We start from the raw sequence: 22,145 nt of genomic DNA on the forward strand, positions 1-22,145 counted from the left end.
TGTTTGAAAGCTACAACCTTTTTGTCCGCGATATAACGTATCGAATGCTCGCAGAATTTGTATTCTCACGTTCTATGATCGAGATTTGGCAATCGACGAAGATTAATGTTGCGTTTAACGACCAGAACTATCGTCGAATAAAGGGCAGCAGGACTGCGTTTTCAGTGACTCGTATCGATAGTCAAGTTGAAGCGAGATATATGTTTCTATCAGTTGCGATATTCGTATTGTGTTAAAAAGACGAGCAATGCCATTTAATTATATATTTTAAGCAAGTGTATTGTACTATGCACACCACATGGTGTTCGAATATCGAACCGAGTCACTGGTACATGAACTTCATTTATCGAAACTATCGCAAATTTTAGTCGATGCCGGAGACAATATCGCAGGCAATGCAAGGTAGGAAAGAGTCTTTTGTTCATACATTTTCCAAAAATCATTGAGATCTTGGAGTATGCACCGCTATAAGTTTGTAAAACTTTTATGTGGAAGATTTTGATCGCTCTGTTCGATTGGTAAGAATCGAGAAACTTGATTTACACGGTGATGATTCTTTGGTGAAATTAGTAAGTAGTTTATCAATCTCATCCATAAATTCGCAAGGAACTCGATTAATCGCTCAAACTGAACCAATCATTTACCCGAGTTCTCGCCGAAATAAAATATGCCGGCGCAGAAAACGAAAACTTGGAAGATCGGCGTGATCAACTTTCTCGTAATTGCGATACAATTCTCGAACGTCCAGGGAGTTACGATGGAAAATAAAAAAGAAAAAGGGAAAAAGCGAGAAAGAACGTAGATCGATCGAGTGAAAGTCGGCTCGCGCTTTATCCCACGATTGTTCTTGCACGGAAGGTCAATGAAACTCGCGCTCGGGCGTGAAAAAATCGCGGACGTTTGGCTTTTCGACCGTAAAACAACAGGAAAACGCAACCGCTCCGATCTGAAGATTCACGATTCGACGTTTCGCTGCGCGTTTCACGCGGAGATGGCAATAATTCTCGAGGGACGACCATTTTATCGGGATTTATTGGGGATATATACCGACCGGCTGGATTTTCCATAAAACACCTGAGAATGCCTGGGAAATTTATATCGTGATTTCCGGCGGAAGCCGTCTGACGCAAGATTTCACGGTATCTGCTCGAGTGTAGAGAAATCGAAAGTTCAGCGATAACAAGAGCAAACAGACGATTTCGCACGAACAGTCGTTTAATTGTTAAATTACTTTGTTTACTGAAAATAATGAGAATACTTCTACGAAGATTAGAACAGAATTCCTATAATACTTATATATCGTCGTTGCAATGCAACAAAGACGTAACTAGAAATTTGGAAATTTTTTAGATAAACGCGTTGCTAATCTCAGACACGTCCAATCTTTTCTCTATAAAAATAATTTTTAAATGGTCATGGTTACATAATTTTTTAAATGGTCACTGAATGGCAGTTTATTGAAGTCGCATTTCGTAGGAAGCTAGTTTTTAGTTGCGGTTAGTCGCAGACGTACTTAAAAGTAAGTAGAGAATGCAAACAGTGTTGTTTATCCCAACATCATAAAACATTCCCTTCGTTATTTAATTACAAGTTTAGTCGCTAAATATAATTGATCTTCTTGGTCTCTTGAGAAATCACCTTTTTCCAGTTGCGCCATTGATGCACTGGGACGGTGATACATTGTACGTAATTAAAATGATCACATCTGACAATGTATTATTTGGAAAATAAAGCAAACCAGAGTTTTATCATTTAGTCCGTATAATACAACTTTATCCAAACGGTAAGAAACACAGGGAACTTGGGATATTTCAACGCATCTTGAAAATAGGAAAAATTACAGTTGGGATGTTTTAACTAGGTACAACATTATATTATTTGAGATACGTACGATTCTTTACCAATTAATACAATCAATATAGTTGTTTATTATTCCAACGAAGAATCTTATATTCATATATTCAAGCAAACCGCGGAAGCTATAATAATTATGAATGGTTTCCAAATGTAGTAAAAAGTCACTATGTATACGTATATGTCGAATATTTCCAGTCTATGCAAGATATAAATACTATCTCAGAGAAGCACTTGCAAAGCTTGCAGCAGAAATCGAATTGAAGTCATCATTTTCTATGAATATTTACCATTTATGTATATTGAACGTCTTCCAAGAATAATATCAGTGGCACATGCAAGGAGATCACGATTAAACGAGAAGACTCGGCGAGATATTCTATATTTAAATTATATTCAAGAATTCGATGAAATATCACGATGTTCGTTTCGTTCTGTTTGCGTTTTGTCCCGTCAGTATGGTTTCGATCTATTCGTCCGATTTACACGGTATCAAATAAAATTCATAAGAAGTCTAACACGCGATGGCTATAGAAATAGAACTGGATAACACGAAGGAAAATCGTATACGTAAGTTTACCTCATTCAGATTAGAAATAAATGAGACACTGTTTTTGCTTGACCCTAGCTTAACCTTTCGATCTGTCAAGTGTCCCATTCGTCACGCAAAAATTATTTATTCATAGAAAGAATCGAGATGCGAGTAATAAGCATCGACGAGACGCGATAGAGGTTACAAGGAACAGAATTAAATAAAATTTGATTCGTTTATACTTGGCAGTTTTATCGATAGATCTTGAGACGGTTGGATATCGTATGGATTACATTTTGGTTAATTTTGTTCAATATTTGTAACATTGTTTTAAAAAATGGTTAATGGAATATGGTATAGAAGTTGCAGATTTTTGTTGGCGATGCTGTATATTTTATGATTCCTATCTCATCATAGTTCCTATCTCATGCATTTTTGACGTATCATTTATTCTCTGCTCCAGCTTGGCTATCTTGTTTCCCTTTTCGCCATAATTTAAATTTCTAATTGAATAATACATATGCATGAGGGGAATGTCTTGAAAACTATAAATTTGTAAGATTCTCAAAAAAATATTACGAGCATTAGACGAAAATTTGTGTCTAATTGGAGCACCGAGAACCATAGTGATTTAAGTCAGTCCATTACTCGCTTTTATAAAATAACGTCCTATGTTTACGATTATGAAAAATTCATAAAAAATTCATTAAAATAGATAAAGACGTGCCGCAGCAGATATTATTAAATTACGAATTTTCATGCAAATTCCTGACCACAAAAAGAATATAGAACTTAGATAAATATTTCATTTATCTTTTAATAACGAGTATTCACTTCGAGTATTTTGTATATTTTCTTACGTACATCCTGGCTGTTTTTACAAATTCTAATTTCCTGCAAATGCATAATGAACGAAATTAAATGACGCCTTAAAAGTTGAAATACGTGACTAAATATAAATTCTCAGATTCTCGACTTATGTATACACCGCTATCGTCTTCGATTCACTAATTCTAGAAACAAAATAGTCGTTCATTCGTAAAAATAATAACAATAATAATAGACGAAGGAAGAGAAAACTCGGGAAAAAGCTAGAAAACAAAACGTTGGTGCAATCGGTTCGCGATGTCCAATGACGAGGAGAAAGCAAAGTTAAACGAGATTCGAGAAAGAAATTTCATTCAGGCGACCCTTCCACCATGAGACGGCGAACAGTCAAACGAAATTACAAACGAACTGGACTGGAACTCACAAGTAATTCGAAGCAAAAATCGAGTTAAGATGGTCGTTGGATTACGTTAGACCAAAGGAACGAATGAAGGCGGAAGTTTTCTTTAGAAGCAACGAAGTTTGTCAAAGTTTCTATTCTTTACAGACGTCCATCTGTCGACGAATTTCTCGCGCTTGTTAGGATCGTGTTGGTAATCTTGTGCACGGGGGTGAAACGTCGACCATGCAGGTCATTAGCGAGAATTTTACGATGACACGACGCTAAATTTGCGCCGTGCACGCGAAATGGGACACTTGATTGACTGTATTACCGGTTGCTCGCGGATGCTGTCCGCTGCATCAAACCAAACGATCCTTGCTCAATTTTATATCGACGATACAGTTACCCTTTTGGCCGTCTACTATCCATTTTGCAATTCTGTCAGAATTGTCTTTCTTTCTGTTAAACGTTGATGATTGAATATAACGTCAGTCTAATTGGTGGATTTTTTAATCCGAAAATTGTAGCATATTAATTGGAAGAGATCGATTAATTCGTCGTTCTGATCGTCAATGTGTCTGGGTCATAATTATCTCTTCATTGACAGGTGTTCTATATTTTTACATGTCGCCTTATTCGTTCTATAAAATTGAATTTCATAATTCATTGTCTAATCTCGTAATTGTAAACGTTTCTCGTTAAGAGACGGTTCAAGGGATGTAGGAAATGATTCTGTTCTTTGCATCTATTAATCTATTAATACAATACATTTTTAACTTAAAAGACACGTCTGAAATTAACGTAAAAACACATCTTTTCTTTTAAACTGAAGTTATTTATAAATCATCGAATAGAAGGTTCTACAGAGGTTTTTTTAAGTTTCCAATATCAATAAAATAATATTCCAAATAAGGCGTGAATATAAAATTGTGCGAGAAGCAAGCTCAACAATTCTTTCTCCGATACCATGAATGAACATTAAAATAAATGCTACTTGGTTACTAAAATAAAATAGATAGAGATATTGGGTTGTTTACTAGAATAAAAATAGATACTAGCTTCTTCGTTAGAATAGAAATAGAGGTCAAGTTGACGAATAGTTACCCTCTGACCGATTTCCATGGCCTTGAAATGTGATGTCAAGATCGTCATTCTGGGTAACATTTTCCTATACATATAACGGGTGGTTGGTTTTAGTTTTTTATGAGCCATACACGAAAGTACGTTTGGTATCGTACATCCATGTACGTATGTATTCCGCGTGAAGCTGTCGATGAGTTACGTCCTTATGAATTCTAACGGGATATTTTTAATATCTTCATAGTGACGTAATAATAATAAATAATTCCAGTCACAGAATTCCAAGTGGAAAAAAGTTGGCGAGGTTGAGCTATCTAAATGATGTCAGTCGGCGTGGCCAATACCGATAATCATAATGGTGCGTCTAAATCAACGCGGTTATAATTTGGACACACACGTGAATATCCGAGCAATAACTATAATATACAAATATTACATCTAATGTACAATTTTTAAATTGTATAATTGGAAAATTAAAACCGGGCACCCTATATACGTATAGGAAGAAGTTTTTCGAAATGGTGAGCTCGACAACATATTTCAAGGGGATGGAAATCCGTGAAGAGGTAATTGTTTGACATCTTCACCGAAATAAATACTTTAAACAAATGATTGGCTATTAGCGTCTATTTGTATTATAAAATTTATATTGTCATATTTATATACATATATATTATTTATAATTTAAATTATGAAGTACAAGACGCCTACGAGGCTGAAAAGATTAATACAATTCGCAATACAAAGAATCGGAGCAAAGCCAACAAAATAAGGAAGCGAAAGAATGAATCGAACGTAGCGGTGGGGAAATTAAAATTCCGGAAGTGGCACGAACCAGCGGCAATCCCCGTTTCGCGGAGGCTGGCACAAGGAACAACAACGATATCGTGTAACCGAGCGTAAAGCGGCCCAAGCATCGCAATATCGGCCAGCCTCGTGTTTCCTCTGGTTCCCCGTTTAATTTGACAAGCTGACATCGCAGACAAACACGAAGCGATATTTCAGTTCCGTGAACCGTGAACTCGCGTTTGTTCGACTCGGCTCGGCACGTTTGCGTTTCGCGGATATAATTGGTAAACTTGGCCGGGCTGCTGTTCGGAAATGGAAGACGCTGGAGGTGCCTCGTCCTACGGGACGTCCGCTTTACGGGATTGAAGGACGGTGAAAGTTTATCGAAAGCCTTTGCAACCAGGTAAATTTGTTCTTCGAGGGTTTCGGAGGCTTTTCTCCGAGCTCCCTTTTTAGGTATCGACAAGATTTAGACGTCTTTGAAGCTCTTTGTTGCTCCATTGTCTTCCTTCTGTTCGTAGAAATTGTAGTTTTGATCCGAAGATTAAGATCTGACCTCTCTTCCTCTTAGATTCGAAAGCCTCTTAACACTTGTCTTTCCAGCTTAATTTCACTTCTTTTTTTTTTCTTTAAAATCCTTACCCCTTTTTGTTTCTCCGGCGTTCTACAAATATTTCCAAACTTTGATTCATTTGCACGATCGGAAACATAGAAACAGATAAGCGATAGATCTATGGTAGTTGTGTCGCAGCAAGAGATACACAGTTTATGTGTATATTATACGAAACATTTTGAAATCTCGTTAGCAATTAAATAGAAGTATCGTGACTATATCGGTGCAATTTGAAACGGATGTGAAAATGTATATGGAAGTTTCATAATACTTATCGTTAGCATGATTGCGTGGCAAAGATCAGTAAAATATTTGAATTAGTACATTTAATACAATTAATACATACTTCGTATATTATTACAATAGTATAATAATTATGCATATACTAATAAACCACAATATGTAGCGAGACCACTCTATCACTAATTGTATGATTAAGACAACCGTTCAAGCTGCATACCAATTTTTATCAATGTCGTGTAACTTCCTGTCTGTACACATTTCTAGATTGCTTTGAAATTTTGCTACTGCAATGCTGCACCAACGGAATTTCAAAAAGTTTGGTACAATGCGCGTAATATGCTCATAAAAAGATTCTCTAGCAAGGATTCGAATACTTTGGCGAGTCACTGTAAACCATTTCACTCAACGGTGCACAGAATGTTTTCTACTTCCATAGACAGTTTGAAGGTAAAAGAAAGAGCCAAAGCTACAGAATTTCTTTTAGCAGACGTTTCCCAGCATTTCCACAATCTCCAGTAGTCAGGATATTTCAAGTAGGTGGAGGTTTTACACAAATTCGAGGTTTAATTAAACCGACCTGTCTGGGCATACCGTCTTGTCCGTCCGAAGCGTATATTCTTGTCATCTCTTTCGTCTAAACCCATCCTCGTCCTATCCCGTTAACGCGTCATGCTAAATTTTCCATTTTGCTGGCGTTAAAACCGAGTTCCACGCGGAACGGTTTAACCATCGTGCAAAATTGCGACCCAGAGCTATCCTTTTCGTCAGGAGAAGGTCGTTTCTCTCGTTAATCTCAAGCAGGAAGGCGGCCAACCTCTCCGAAAACAGCATAACGGACAACGTTCCCGTAAATTCCGTTTGCAAACACGTGACAACTCGGTTTAACCGTAGTTTTTATCCCTCTTTCTCTTTTACTGTCGGGGTCAAGCACAACTAGACAGGAAGTAGAAGTAGATACCAATCAAGTTCAACCGTTGATTTCAATTATTTACTATATTATTTACTATAATAATATAATTATTTACTATATATAATCCATGTACCGTAAGGATGTATAATAAATAAAGTGGACGTACAGTAGCGGACAAGATTTTACAAAACAGTTTGTATTTTAGAAGAGCAATGGATAAATATGATATATACTGCGGAATAGGGAAACTTTGAACATTCTTCCGTCCGTTACTGAATATAACACTGGTATCTACAATACTAGTTCGATTAACCCCTTTGTTCATGGTTCATGATTTATGATACTTTTTGGACGAGATATCTTTCCACGCAATGTGGTTCATGCGATGCTTCGAAGGAAACATCGCGCGATCCCGTCTTTCAACGTTTACGACTGGAAGTTCAGACTCATCGGTCGTTGTATCGTGTATATCCTTTTACCATGCTTTGAATTATTTCATGCGATATTTTCTTCATTCAACATTCCTAACCCCTTTCACATTCACAAACGCAGTGTCTCACGAACTGATTTTTATGCGAATCGTTGCACGAGATATCTCGTATGTCTTTCCATTATCTTGCATCGCATGAACGACGTTGCGTTGCAAGATATCTTTGGCGAAGCGCGTCATGAATCATCAACAACACTGTCTGGCAACATATGTACATATTTCGTACTCTAATGCGAGGTGGTTAATCGAACTGGTGCTACCGTTATATCCAGTAGCGGATACAAGAAAAGTCAAAGCTTGCCAAACAATTTACTCGTGTATACGCACAGATCAGTAAATTCTGTATGAAATATTTTCCATCGTATCGCATAACAGTCAGCTGTTATGCGGTATAAATAATATTTATTTGTTTCTCTTTTCAAGTTCAATCTGTGTTTGTCAAAATTTGCCCGCTACTGTACTTCAATTTCGTCTATTGTGTATTCTTGTAGTACATAGATTACTTCGTAAATGATTGAACTCAATGTTTACATCTTTATGTAAACAAGCCGTATTTCCGCTATCTCGTGTTTATTCCTATTTCCACTAACTATGTCTATTCCATTTATTTCTGTCCGCGAATGTATTCCTTCTGTTCTACGTTTCCCATCCTACGACTCTTCGGCCAACGTCTTTCCTGACTGGTGTGTTTCGTCGTTTTCTGTTTCAGTGCTAAAATGTCTGCGGCTCTCGTCGGATCCCGTCACCCTGAAACTGCGAAGGGGTAAGTCAAGTGCGTCTACGAATTCTTTTATTCGCGCGAACAGCGACGTCGAGTTGGCTGTAAGTTCGGTTATTGAGTTGCGACGAGGAATAGCAATCGAGTTTCAGTTTGGGTGGTTTTCGAAATTCCGGTCGGCGAATATCAAAACGTTGACCACGGTTATTGTCTTAAGTGCTTATTAGTTCGTGAGGATCATCAGGCGGTTAATCGAGAGGCTTGATCAACGCATTAATCGAATTTTTCCGATTATCAGTCGCGTTAGAGATTATATCGCGATTTAGCCATTGATTCGTGTTATTTTCTTAGACCTGTGACAGATATTATTTACACGGATTTAGTAATTGGATTAATTGACTTCGATTGTAACGTTAAATTAATTCCGAATTAATTTTGATGTTGGAATTATTGGCAATATTCTGATTTAAATGAAACACAAACTGTAATGAAATTTACATTTGAATTTCAGCACCGATTCAAATTGGGATTGAATATTTTATACCGTAATATGGAAGAATTTCTGGAATTTAATGCCTCTTAAGATTACATCGATTTTCAATCAATTCATGAAACCACTTGACACATTATTCGCTATTAATTGAAACTGATGGCGACTCATTTGGAGAATCGAAGTGTTGTTCGTGTGAAATGTCTTCGTTTTAACTACAAATAATAATTCTTTCGTTACATTGTCTGCTGTTTCACTCCAAAGAAAACTATAGAGCTTAAAATACAATAATTGCGTTATTCAAATGATTTACTCGATGCAACAGGCATCAGCAGCAGCTTAGTACTTTTAAACAAACGATAGTTCCTAAAACTAGAGAAGTATTAATGGTAACGATAATCAACAGGAATTATGCATCGAAGGCAGACATAGCTCAGCTCGATGTTGAACGTAGCAAGATTAGTCTGTCTTTGAACCTCATTGTCACTGTTCTAGACATAGTCTGAAATAAGATTTTCCTCGTTATGATACCGGCACGTGATTAATCCTCCCTGCAGATGTACGAATTCCCAGTTGTGAATATCAAATATTTTTTAGCTGCTGAATAGCAAATTATTTTGATGTCAAGTTCGTTATTTTATTAAAGAGAATTACGATATAGTTTTGAAGTAGCGCTTTAACGAAAAAAGGATGTCAATGGGACGAATATTTTTATTCTAGGATTTATACAATGATAAGGATTCTTTCAGAGATTGTCATAAAATAATAAGATAGCGATAAGTCGTCGTTAAAGCCTATTCGCGTTATCGTTAAAAATCTCAGGTTGAAATCATTTTATTGTTACATTTATATCACTGTATAAGGATGAGACTCTAATATCGGAGCTTAGGAAACTAATTATTTTAGTTTGGAAAATTATTGCTTTGAGACAAAGCTCGTAGGATTTTACGATTAACGAACACTCTTATACTAGTAGATTTTATCTTATTAATTACAGAATTTTTTAAAAACCCTCTATCGTATCGTGTAATGGTTTCAATCGCAAAATATACATCGTTAATTACGTATCATAACAGTTTGCCAACACGAACAAATTCGTTATTTCTCGTATTTTAATTTCTTGAAATATTCCATTTTTCGACCACACTATCCTAACAACTATTTTACACGTTGTTCATGTTGATGTTGAGAGGACCTGATCTGTAAAAAAAAAGAGAAAAAAAGGAGGATATACATATACAATTCTATCTAAAGAGATCGTGCTACTACATGCCGCATAAAATTCGAACCATTCGATACAATTTGCCGCTATTCTTCATTGGTTCTCTAGATTTTATTGCGACCTAACGAAGCTTGAAAAGAAGAATTTCTAGAAGGATTTCTATAAAATCTGCAACAACAAATATTTGTCAAGAATAGTATCAGACCTACAGTTCCATAGAGATTGGATTAATGAAGTTGTTCCGGCGAGAAGAAAACTTCTAGCGTATTTTATTAGCGATTCTCAGATTCACCAATCTCCGATCGTTGGTACATGATTACGTTCGCCATTCGCAAGATCCGCTTTCGTCGGTGAAAGTGTAGAGGAGTAGGGAGAAACCGAAAGAATTATCGGGTGGACCGCGTTCTCGACGGTGCACGCGTTCCATCGATAAGCGTAATCGGCGGTGTGTGTGGGCGGCGAACTTCTTGGCCGGTTTTCCGATCGTCTGGAATCCAAGGCGCGTATTCCTGCAACGCGCACGAGCCAACTCGCGCATTCCTCTCGGGTGGATCCTCGCGGTCGAAAGTACGCTCGGAATGCGAAGGAAGTTCACGTGTTTCGGCTGTTGGCAAGTTCCGCTTTCTCGTCCATGTATGACCGGAATTTTCTAGTTAAACGTACTTTTCGCAACATTCGAATCAACCCTTTGTAATTGGATGGTCTTTTTGATTGGCGAGGGAAACAAATTGAAGATAACAGGTAAGAAACGTGATAATACAGATATATTGTAGCTTCATTTATCCGTCAAGATGCGACGAAAGTAAATTGTAGACTAGGAAATGTATTCGCAAACTCATCTGGTGTGTGGATGGTGAAAATAAATACAGTCAGTGAATAAAGTATTGGCATAAGCTTTAAAACGAAATAACTGTTTTAAAAACCGGTGTAAAGGATTTGTTGGAGAAGCTAAAAAATTGCTTCGTTAAGAAACGTGTATAGAAAATTTTGAGAAAGTTGAAATTGGTAGGAACGAAGAGGAAGATTTCTCTTACACGTCATTAAGTGAACCAATCCCTTTAGTTTCTCAATAAAGCTAGAGCCGTTCGGTTCAATCTTAAAAAAAGTTATGTTGTTTCAAATATAACTACGAATAATATGCGAATAATATACTTTTGTGACTGACTGTATAAGTAAGATGTAGGTATAGTACTCAGCTATACACATTTCTCACGTCGTATTCATATTGAACTGAAGTTGAAAATGCATCGATTACTATGGAGAAAGTGCCTTTCGTAAATGTTACTCCACTTCCTTAATCAACGTGATTCATAAATCAAAGTAATATTCGCCGATTAAACTGCATCTGGAATTACACGCGCTACTGCATTTTCCTTTAACGGAAACCGTTATCCAAATAAAAATACTATAAATACACGTGTGATGCACATTGTACGTAGACAGCCTTTCACAATTTTCATTTTCTCCAGTTTCTTTTAATCGGCATATCCGATTTATAAATTAAATTGATATTTATCAACGAAATTACTTTTGAAAGTACACGTTGTAATATATTTTTGAGAGGAAATCGTTATCTGAATTTGAAATACTAAAGGCACATGTGATGCACTTTCTCTCTCTTCATTACGAAGCTACCCTTCGTAATTTACCATTTTATCCTACTTCCTTTAATCAACGTGTTTCATAAATTAAATTAAATTAATATCGTCGACATTGCATTGGAAATTAACGCCTTCAACACCTTTTTAAAATGAAAATTATAATCGAGACACGCGTATATGACAAGCGTTCTTAATCTTATTTTCGCGATTTTACTTCCTTCTCGGTAATCAACGAAATTGGTATGTTCGATCTATGTTTAGAAAGAGAGCGGCACTCGAAATTACACTTACATGTCTTTTTAAAGAAATTATTATACCAGTCCAACATTTTCTCGACTTTCTAAATCAAAGTAAACGATAATAGGCAAATTTAAGGATATGTTTATTATTTCCACGTTGTTTGTCTTAGCATTGTTCAATTTATTTATTATTAGACAAAATGCACTACGAATTAATAATATCAATAATATCGATACGTTAATAGACAAAGTAAAATACGATCATATGTTATTACACGGATAAATTGCGTAAGATAAATACGGAAAAGTTAAATATATCAAAAATTTGCAGAATATTTAAAATAAAGTAATCGTTAGACTATCTAGAAACCTAGGCAACGAAAGAAATTTCTATTTACTGATATTCGTCACATAGAAATCTGAATTTTTCCAAACACGTGCAATCCACTGATTGTTGCACGTAGAAAGCCAATTGACCTGGGACATTGTCAATGTGTTAAAATCTGGTAAATACACGGACATGCGATACAGGCAGACAGTTGGCCACGTTGCGTGAGTAGAATCATTGTGTAAACTTGCCAGGGGACCAGATACGATGTTACCTCACAGAACCGCCGTGTTTAGCCGATTTACACCGGATTATCGTTATCAGTGCATGCGCACCTTGAATTCATTCGATGTTAGAGGTAGGTTCTAGCCGCTCTGCTGTCCCGACTAATGAAGTCCGCGTTGAACAACCTGATGGCCCTGTTGAATCATTGCTCCCTTCATTCAGTGTACGATAGGAATAGCCCCTTTGATAAGCTAATCCAGATACGGTAAGGAACGATGGAATGGAATGGATCAGAATCGTAGAATCTCAGCGAGATGAATTTATCTCGCATTGAATTGTAGATTCAGATTGAACGCAGTTGTACTTCTAGGAATTTCTATGGTCAAGAGATTTAGCTTGTAATCCTTTATGCAATTCTTAGTTTAAACGTGCAGCAATCTCGTTGGAGATAGAACCCATTGGATTAAGTTAATGTTTTCCATTGTTAGCGGTAATTTCGTCGTACCATTGTTCGTTATTTCTAGCGCCAGAATTTATCAAGTCTTTTATTTTCATTTATACGTAATGAATACAATCATTGATTTAGATTAATGTTTAAGTTTAATTGAAACGAAAATAGTCGTCGCTAAAAGATACGATTGTTGACTTTTGGAATTATCATGCCACCTTCATCAGAGATATCGCTAGTTTAATAATAATCTCTGTTTCAGCATTCTTGTGACTTTTTGAAATTAAACAGTGTAATTTTCATAAAATTCCATTTGTTACGATCACGTATGACTTAATCACAGTCGAGAAACAACAAATAATTCCCGTCACAGTTAATGGTATAATACCGTTTTTAATGATTTCACCGGCATAATTAACCAGCCTTTGCACCTTTACGCACGCGATAACCCATTTTAACATCGAGTGTGTTTCGCTGCTCATTACGAATGTTATTAAGTAATTTTTCCGATTACTGTAATTCCACGGTCAACTGACTGATAATTTCCAACGAGAGCAATTTTCTATTGATCGGCTAATTTACAGCCTACGATTACTCGCGTTATCTATCTCCATTATACGTGCGTCTCTTACGGAACAAACGGTAACGATCGTTTCTACCTTTTCTATCGTTAATTTTTACTTCCGGCTAAATTAGCTGATATGAGTTCGTTCGCATTTAATGTTGCCTTTAAATCGATATGCAGCTTTCCCCGACACGCTGCGCTGCCGCGAATAGCTTTCGTATACAAGTGAGAAAAGCCAATTAACCGACGTTCGGCCAGTGAACGCTGCCAAAGGGAAGCCGATTAACAAACAGCCAATAATATGTTAACTACGCCAGCCAGTATTGCACATCCATTTTTCAAAGATCCGATTGCTTCTGGCTGTTGCTTCGAATTAAGTTTAGTTTTGCGTACGATCATCCGTATGATATTGTACATCAGATCAAGTAATAAATTCATTCGCACAGGATCGCGGAACTTTATCTACTTATTGATATAATGTTATTGATATAATATATTATACTTGTCATATTATGCTTATAGTCTCCGTTTGTGAATGTATCATGTGTGTTATACGGAACATTTTGAAATGAGATAAATCTAAACAATCTTTTTACCTGGTGTCTGCAACAAATTGCAACGTGTTTTAGCAATATAGTTTGAAACGAAAATGACAAAGAACGACGCGATTTGTAATAATCTACGTAACTTTGTTACAATGTAACTAAATCGCATATAAAATTCATTGCAAGCAATTAAGGATTAAATTATTAAATGCCTGTAGCATTTCGAATTTCAGTCTGAAGTTTAAATTAGTAAAAAAAAAAAAAAAGATATTTCGACCCTATGTAAACTTCGTATTCCCTTCTACTAATTAATATACCACTCAATTATATTCCGTAATATTAACATAATATCTAATTAATGCTACCAATATATTACTGCGTAATTTTCAAACTACGTAGAAACACAATTACTTGGTCGAGCAAAATTGCGAAATAATTAATGAGGCTCATCGATATTTATTATTCTTGGTTTAAAATATCCAATACACTGCCTTAAGATCGATAATAGTTTGAAAGGCCGCATCTTTAAAGAATTTCCGACCTTTAAAGAATTTTCTTCAACTAGAAATTCATCCTGAAAACGCACGAAAGGAGTTTAGCATAACTGTAATCTACGAACTTTATTCCGTGATTTTAAAAGGCAGGCTAATTGCAGCGTGTCGCGATGTTGATTAACGACCTACCGTAACTTACCATAATCTAACGACGAAATGTCAGATTCGTCTTGGCTCTTTCTTTTTCCTTTCTTCCCCGATTCTCTACAACTACCACGGGCCCGTCTTTGTCATAAAGTACGCGCTCCCCGAACACGCTAATCGTGCGGGTTATCTCGTGACAGTTTAATCCTCCCCGAGGAAATTGAACGATGTCGCAAAGCACAAAGAAAATTTGCTGAAGCTTTGGGATCAACCGTCGTTTCTATGTGCGATCACATCGTCGTTAGAACTGTCTTTGATTTTTTAATCAGACGATATCATTTGATAAATGTGTAACGCGATTATTTACGCTACGTATGATGTCAAAGCTGCTCTTTTTAGTATTTCTCTTCGGAACAAACGAAATGACTAGTTTTTTGTAGCTCAAAAGGGATCGTCAAAGAGAACATTTCAAACGAAATACGAGAAAGGAAGATACATTTATCTTTCTGCAGACAATCTGCAGTAATTATGAAATGGTGAAAATAATAATTTCTATTCGTTAACGATTGAATTGTTTATTAATAAATAAACGAACATTGAGTCGAAGCTTCAGTGGAACGTCTATTCTAAATATAATAAGAAATTTTATAAAATAAATTATATGTATTATTAAAAAAATTCGTATATTCTCCTCGACAAATAACTAGTAGTTTCCCTTTCTTCTCATTATTAGTATTTTCATTGTCATACCGCAAATCGTTCCAAATATTAATCCACTAATTAATGTAGACGATGAACATCTCATTCATGGAGACATAATTGATTTAGGATACGTTTACGTCATCAGGCTGAGCTGGGATTTGCTGAATACAGTACATTGTTTGAATCTACGTCTTAGTAGATATCTTCAGGTCTATTATGCATATTATTACAATAGCAAATTTCCAATTGAATAAACGAGAATAGATGAGCATACTTTCGTTTCATAATAATTTCAACAATTTCAGAAAATTATTGTTCTATATTAGATTTATAGTATCATTTATCGTTTAACTTAATTGGTATTTAAAATAATAACGAATTATGTATATAATACGAAACCTCCTAAGAGCATTGCTCTTCTTAAAATTTGTTTCATTAAATTTATAGTACCATTTATCGCTCAATTTAATTACCATTTAAATTATTAACAAATTCTCTGATGCCATTTATCGCTTAATTTAATTATCATCCAAACTAATAACAAATTACGTAGCAAATCTTCTTAGAAATCCACTCTTCTCAAAATTTGTTCCTCTCTTATATCATTTATCGCTTAATTTAAATACCATTGAAAATAGCAGCAAATCTCGCTTCTAGAAATTGTCGTCTTCCGAAGCTTGGTCTTCGGAATCGATAGTGAATTTATAGTATCATGAGATATATCTTTTCCCGTCGTGCTCCACAAATTTAGACGATCACCACGTCCATGAACCGAGAACACGTAGACCGGTTATACGTCAGCTGGTGAGTGAACTCCGACGATCTAATGATAGAACTCGGTGCACGCGCATATAGTCGCTCTTGAACCTGATCGTAATAATAGAATTGCGCGATAATAACCGATAGGAAAACGCGATCGTGCGTCTGCCCTCGGACTCCTTGCAACGTTCGATGACGCTTTTACCCGGCGCTGGTGTCTGCACGCTTAGGCGACGCCAGCTGTTCGTCGTTCACGCGTGTTCCACGACAAGGGAAAAGGAAGAGAATGAAGGGGAAGAAAAAACGAGGAAAAAAAAGAGAGAATGTCGAGGGCAGGTAATTAAGCGCACGAGCCAACGATCAAACGACGCGTTCGGATAACAAACGATTTTCTATCAGAGCGACTCATTGATTAGTCACGGTCTGCGGGAAGACGATGCACGGAAAACTCGCCTCCAACGAGGAAAATAGTAGCTATCCACGTTGTTGGGCATTGCGGGAAGTTTGTTGGGAATTTTAAGGAAATTTTACGAGCGGTGTATTTTTAGCGGATTGTCGGTTCGTTAATAGAACGAGGATTTTTATAAAAATAATTATTTTTAGCGAAAATTGGTAATGGAATTTGTTTTTTTTTAAACGGGGTACATCGTCTGCTTTTATTTATACACGTGACGAACGTTGATTCACTTGTGCGTGCATATTATTCGCGTATTATGTCTTTCATATTTTACGTATGATAATCACACGAGAAAAATATGATAATTGCATTTTTGTCGACATTCCCATACATTTCGTTATTACTTGGCGGCTACAGAGGGAAAGAAAGTTGACAAATGGAACAAACTGATCTATAAAACTTTGAAAAAGCGATGACAAATCTATGAAACTTCATGGAGATCTGAGAACATAAGTAACGCAGTGAAGGCATATTTTCAATTGCAAAACCAATAGGAAGAAGTCTAAAAAACGCAAGACACGATTTATCATGATTCTTCTCCTATATTTCTCGTACTTCGCGTGAACATTCTCTTTAACCAACTATGTACAGTGGAAACTATTCGTACGCTTGGCTTCTTTTATCTTTTATGAACATATTACATGTATCGTACGGAACATTTTGAATATTCAGTGGGACACTTTTCACGCTTATTATATGCTTGACGTGACTATTCATATCGTGTATTCATTTTTTACTGAATATAAGTTTACGATAAAAAATATCTCTTAACTTGTATATATATTTCCAAATTGAATTCAAATTCTGCCAATATAGTCTCGGCAGTCGTCGTGTCTTATTATATCTCTAACAAAATGTCTAAATTACATTGCATTCTGTTATATGTTAATGGAGGTATAAGACGCACACTATGCACGCGTGAAGATGATCTGTGCTAAGTGTACGAATTCTTTTGCAAGCCACTGTATATTGCCTAATAATAACAGAAACTCCAACAGCTCGAAAACCCAAACGACCTCGATCCCCGTTTCCATTCCCCTTTCATTTCCCGTTTAATCCCCTTTACCCCCCAAAACGGGCTAACAACCCCTTTTTCCAGCAACGAAACGCCAAGTTAACAAACAACCTACCCTAGAAACATCCATTAAAGTCCTCTGGAAGGAAACGCAGGCCCTCGAGGCAGACAGACTCTCCGCAGCTTGGATATTGCGCTTTTCAGCGGCGGATCATAAACTCGCTCTGGTGAACGCTCGTTTTCGTTGCGAAACAAAGTAAACGCGGAACGACATCAGCCAGCGGTGCCGTCGTCGTCGTCGTCGTCGTCGTCGTCGAACAACGGCGACGAGACGTAGGCGTATAGCTGTATTATTTAAGGGCGAGTTCTGCCGCTCGTAAATCGCGCTCCAAACCAAGCCGCCCCCGCGGGAATCGAAGTTGCTCCAGCGTGTTTCCAGCCGGATGGCCCGTCGACGCGACGCTCGCTGAGTTTTCTTTGGCGTCGACCGGGGGACGCGTTGCCCGCGGACGCTTTGAAGCGCTCCACGCGTCGACGATAAATTTCTCCGGATGAAGAGAAGCTCCTCCGCTTCGTATAGCAGTGATTATGGCAACTTTTTCACCCTTTGACACTACTACACGTATCACTTATCAGTTTTGTTCGTTTGAGATTCGAAAACGAGAGAGTTGGAATATACGTTGGAAGATTTGGAATATTGTTTCATTTGTGAAAAGTTTGTTATTGATCGAGGTCTTTTGATTGACGAGAAATTTTTGTGGCTAAAGAGAAACTTAGATTCTCTGTTCTGTGCAATAGTAGTTGTGGCGATTTCTTAATTAATTCCTTGACGTCTGGCGTCTTGCCGTATACTTGTCTGATTCGTTCTTTCGATGAAACATAGAGAATTCGACGATTGATATATTAAAGAATTTCTTTAGGGATTATTCAGTCAAAACATCAGCAAATTTGATGCACCGACATACTTCTCACGATAGTTTCACAATCTTTATTCATTAGATATCTGTGTTAAATCGACGAAACACACAAAACATGTAATGTTTTAATTCTTCCCTTTAATTCTTCTAATCTGAAATAACTTCCTCATATCACCGACGCTTTTATCAAACCGAAAAAACCCAACAGACAAGTCATAACAGAACGAGAAACTCACAACTCGACGGAAAATCCGCAACGACTTACGAAAGTTTTGAAACTTTGTGAAAATTGATAAGATTTATTGCTTCGATGACAAATCTAATCTTTATCTATACATCTATATCTTTAATCAGAAGATGAGTAATCTTCTCGTCTCAGAACAGTCGCTGAACAGAATAATCGCGATTATCAAAGCCAGCGGATAAGATAACCACGTAATTTCCTCAGATCCTGCAATAAAAGCTCACGTGCGTCGGCTGTTGTCACCGGGACAGCCGGCATGCGACGAGACGGATTCGGCCAAAATCTCTCACGAGGCAATGACCTTCCCGAATAACCCCAGGCCGGTGTCATCGGGTAACGGCGAAGATATGGAACCAAGGAAGCCAGGAACACCGGAACTTCCGGGTGGCTCGCCACAGGAACCAACTGCTGCGAAGCAGTATACGACGAGAAGCAACGGATCCTACAGTGACGCTTCCGGATCCTCTGAACTAGAGGCGCTACTTCCGCCAGTGGATAGTTTCAAGGAGGAAGAACGTGCCCAATGGGAGCCTCTCTCCGGCGACAAGTTCTCCAGGCAGAAGAATACGCCTAGGTAGGGAATTCCTCTTTCATGGAATTCTTCTTCTCAAGAGAGAAAACTTCTGAACGGTATTACGCGATTTTTTAAACATTTTCTTCTTTTTCTCTTTCGATGTTTTCATGGTATTCGTAACGTGTATACCGGTAGATCTCGGAGAAGCGTCGAACCTTTCACCAAATGGAATTTATTCCGTTTTCATGAATGAGTATAGGGAATGAATACGAGACGAACGATTGCTTTTTATGAAGGAAAATGAAGAACGAATTATTGAATTATAGATTTTGTCGTTTGTACAGATTCTCTTGCTCGTCAATTTTCCTTTTCAACTACGATTACTCGTATCACCAGACAGAAGGAACGCATGATCGAAGACATGGTCACCTGTGTCGCTTCTCCGTCTTATCGATTTCCTTTTTTCAGTAGAATCAATCGTATCACCAGACAAAAGCTAGATCAAACCTCACCGATATACAAGCTTAAGATAACTAACGAATAACGCGATGAATGCAGGTTCGAAGCGTACATGATGACCGGCGATCTAATGCTGAACCTGTCGCGCACGCAGCAGAGCAGCGGCCTGCTCCCGAAGCACCAGAAGAAGGTCGACTCGCTGAGGTACAACAATCATCATACCCACCATCACCATAATCACCACAATCACCACCATCATAACTCGGTACCGACCAGTCCTAACGAGATGCTGGGCCATCACCGTACTTACAAGTGTACCGGTTCGAATTCGGCCAGCACCTCACCGGTCGGGATCAGCAAACGTGAGAGCGGCCAGTGTCCAGGCCAGAGCGATACTAGCAAACAAAATGCCGCGAGTTTCGGTTATTCGAGCGGCTTCGTTCGCACCTCGCGCTCCGAGGACCACTTGCAATTCCAAAAGGATCCGTCAATGAGCGCGGTGGACATTGACATTGACGACGACGTCACGTCCAGCTTGAACACCCTGTTGGACACTCGACCTGACAGCGGCCAGGGTCTGTCCAGCGATCGAATCGTCTGGACGTACAACGCGCCAGTTAGTTCGCCGTCCGCCTCGGAGCGCACCTCCTGCTGTCAGAACGGCAGCTCCTCGCAATCTTCGTCGAGTAGCTCCTCGACGGAGGGAACTAGTCCCCAAAGATCCTTATCGCCAACCTCCCCTACCTCGGTCTCGTCCTCCGTCATGTCCTCCAATTCTGGATCCCGTAGGTTCCCACCGCCGGTACCCACGGGCACCAGCGCCTCAGCCCTGGGCCCCTCCGGCGACGGGACCACCTCCTCGGCCTCCGGCCTTCATCCCACCAACGGTGATCTCAGCCAGTCCGAGGCTATCAGCAACATGTCCAGTCCCGACTACAACGACGAGGAAACTATGGACATACTCAGTGCACGCGATATCATGATGGTCAGTGATCCGAGTGACAGTGACTCGACGATACTCGCCAGCGAGCCACCGCAGAGGAGGTTGAAGGCGGCAGCGGCGGCTGCTTCTGTACCACCGGCGTCGAACGCGTATACACCGGCGCAGGAGAATACCGAGCATAGGATAGTGATACAGGTGAAGGGGCCGGACAAGGACGCCACCGCGGCGAGGAACACCAGTCCCAGGCAGAATAGGCGACGGGGCAATCTCAGCAATCCGGAACTCGTGCCCACGTCCACCGCGCAGAACACCGTGCAACGGCCGACTGGCAATACCACGCCTGAGTTCGTCGGGTATCAGGTACGACATTCGTTTCTTCGGTTTTACGATCTTTACGATTCTCGAGAATATGGGTTCAAGAGGTGAAGCTTGAGATTGGTTCGAGAGAAAATCTTGAATAAGAGTGCAAGTCCTTTTCCCTTCGTGAATCGTCATTGCGAAATGTCTATCAATGTGTCTATTACTCACGTCTATCCGTTTCTTTCTTAAAACATGCAACTTTACTACTTATCGTATTGACTCGTAAGAAGAAGCCAATGTTATAAATATATCGGCTTGTACGAAGTTCGTAAAATCGCAAAATCTAAGACAGTAGCGAAGAGAGAGATCCTTGGCGGCATAGCACGAGATTTCTCTGATGTAACGTAAATAAATTTATAAAATTACACGCTTGCTTCGATGTTTCTGCTCGCGTACAATATATTTCCTGGAAGTGGTCGTCATTCCTGTTAGAGTCGTATCGGTGTCAAAATGCGACCGCAAAATGGGTATTACTTTACGTGCCCATTTTCTTCTTTATCTCTTTCATCTTATATTTCCTCTTTGCAGGAGCTGAAGGAGAGCGAGGACGAGAACGAAGCTCTGAACATCGGTAACTACGAGGACAAGCACGGAGGCGCATCACCGCCGCAGTCTGCGGACGAAGAGAGCGATATCGAAAGTTTGCACAGCTTCCATTACAGTCCGAAAGCGGTGGACCTACCATCGGCAGTTCGATTGGCCAAGAGGCTATACTCCTTGGACGGCTTCAAAAAGTCTGACGTTTCTAGACACCTTAGCAAAAAGTACGTACACACTTTACGGACCAAAGAAACGACCTGAAATTTTTATGAGATTTTTCAGAATAATCTCGGTCGGATCTAGGTTTATTATTCGTTTATCGTTCCAAACGTTCGAACCAAAGAACTAACTATTTTCTAACTATTTCATTGTAGATGTATCATTTGATTCGCGTTATATCTTCGCATATATATTTTACGATGTAAAATACTTGTTATAGTAAAATTTATTAGAGCTTTTCGATAAATGTAAGTCGAGAATGTAAGAGATCAGGTC

At 38.4% G+C, this 22,145-nt stretch overlaps 1 protein-coding gene across 14 annotated transcripts in view; it reads left to right on the forward strand.

The window, feature by feature from the left end:
* Nucleotides 1-22,145, forward strand: part of LOC126924445 (PH and SEC7 domain-containing protein) — an 82,848-nt gene that overhangs the window by 51,898 nt on the left and 8,805 nt on the right. For 10 of the 14 annotated variants that reach the window (XM_050738920.1, XM_050738916.1, XM_050738921.1 and 7 more), the window contains 4 exons: nt 8,431-8,484; nt 19,039-19,408; nt 19,907-21,110; nt 21,639-21,874. In XM_050738920.1, the coding sequence (XP_050594877.1) occupies nt 8,431-8,484; nt 19,039-19,408; nt 19,907-21,110; nt 21,639-21,874 (1,864 nt within the window). The remainder of the gene's footprint in view (nt 1-8,430; nt 8,485-19,038; nt 19,409-19,906; nt 21,111-21,638; nt 21,875-22,145) is intronic. The other 4 variants (XM_050738922.1, XM_050738923.1, XM_050738928.1 and 1 more) reach the window with 2 other exon arrangements.

Source organism: Bombus affinis, chromosome 14 (genome assembly GCF_024516045.1).
Source record: "Bombus affinis isolate iyBomAffi1 chromosome 14, iyBomAffi1.2, whole genome shotgun sequence".
In the NCBI taxonomy this organism is placed as follows: domain Eukaryota; kingdom Metazoa; phylum Arthropoda; class Insecta; order Hymenoptera; family Apidae; genus Bombus; species Bombus affinis.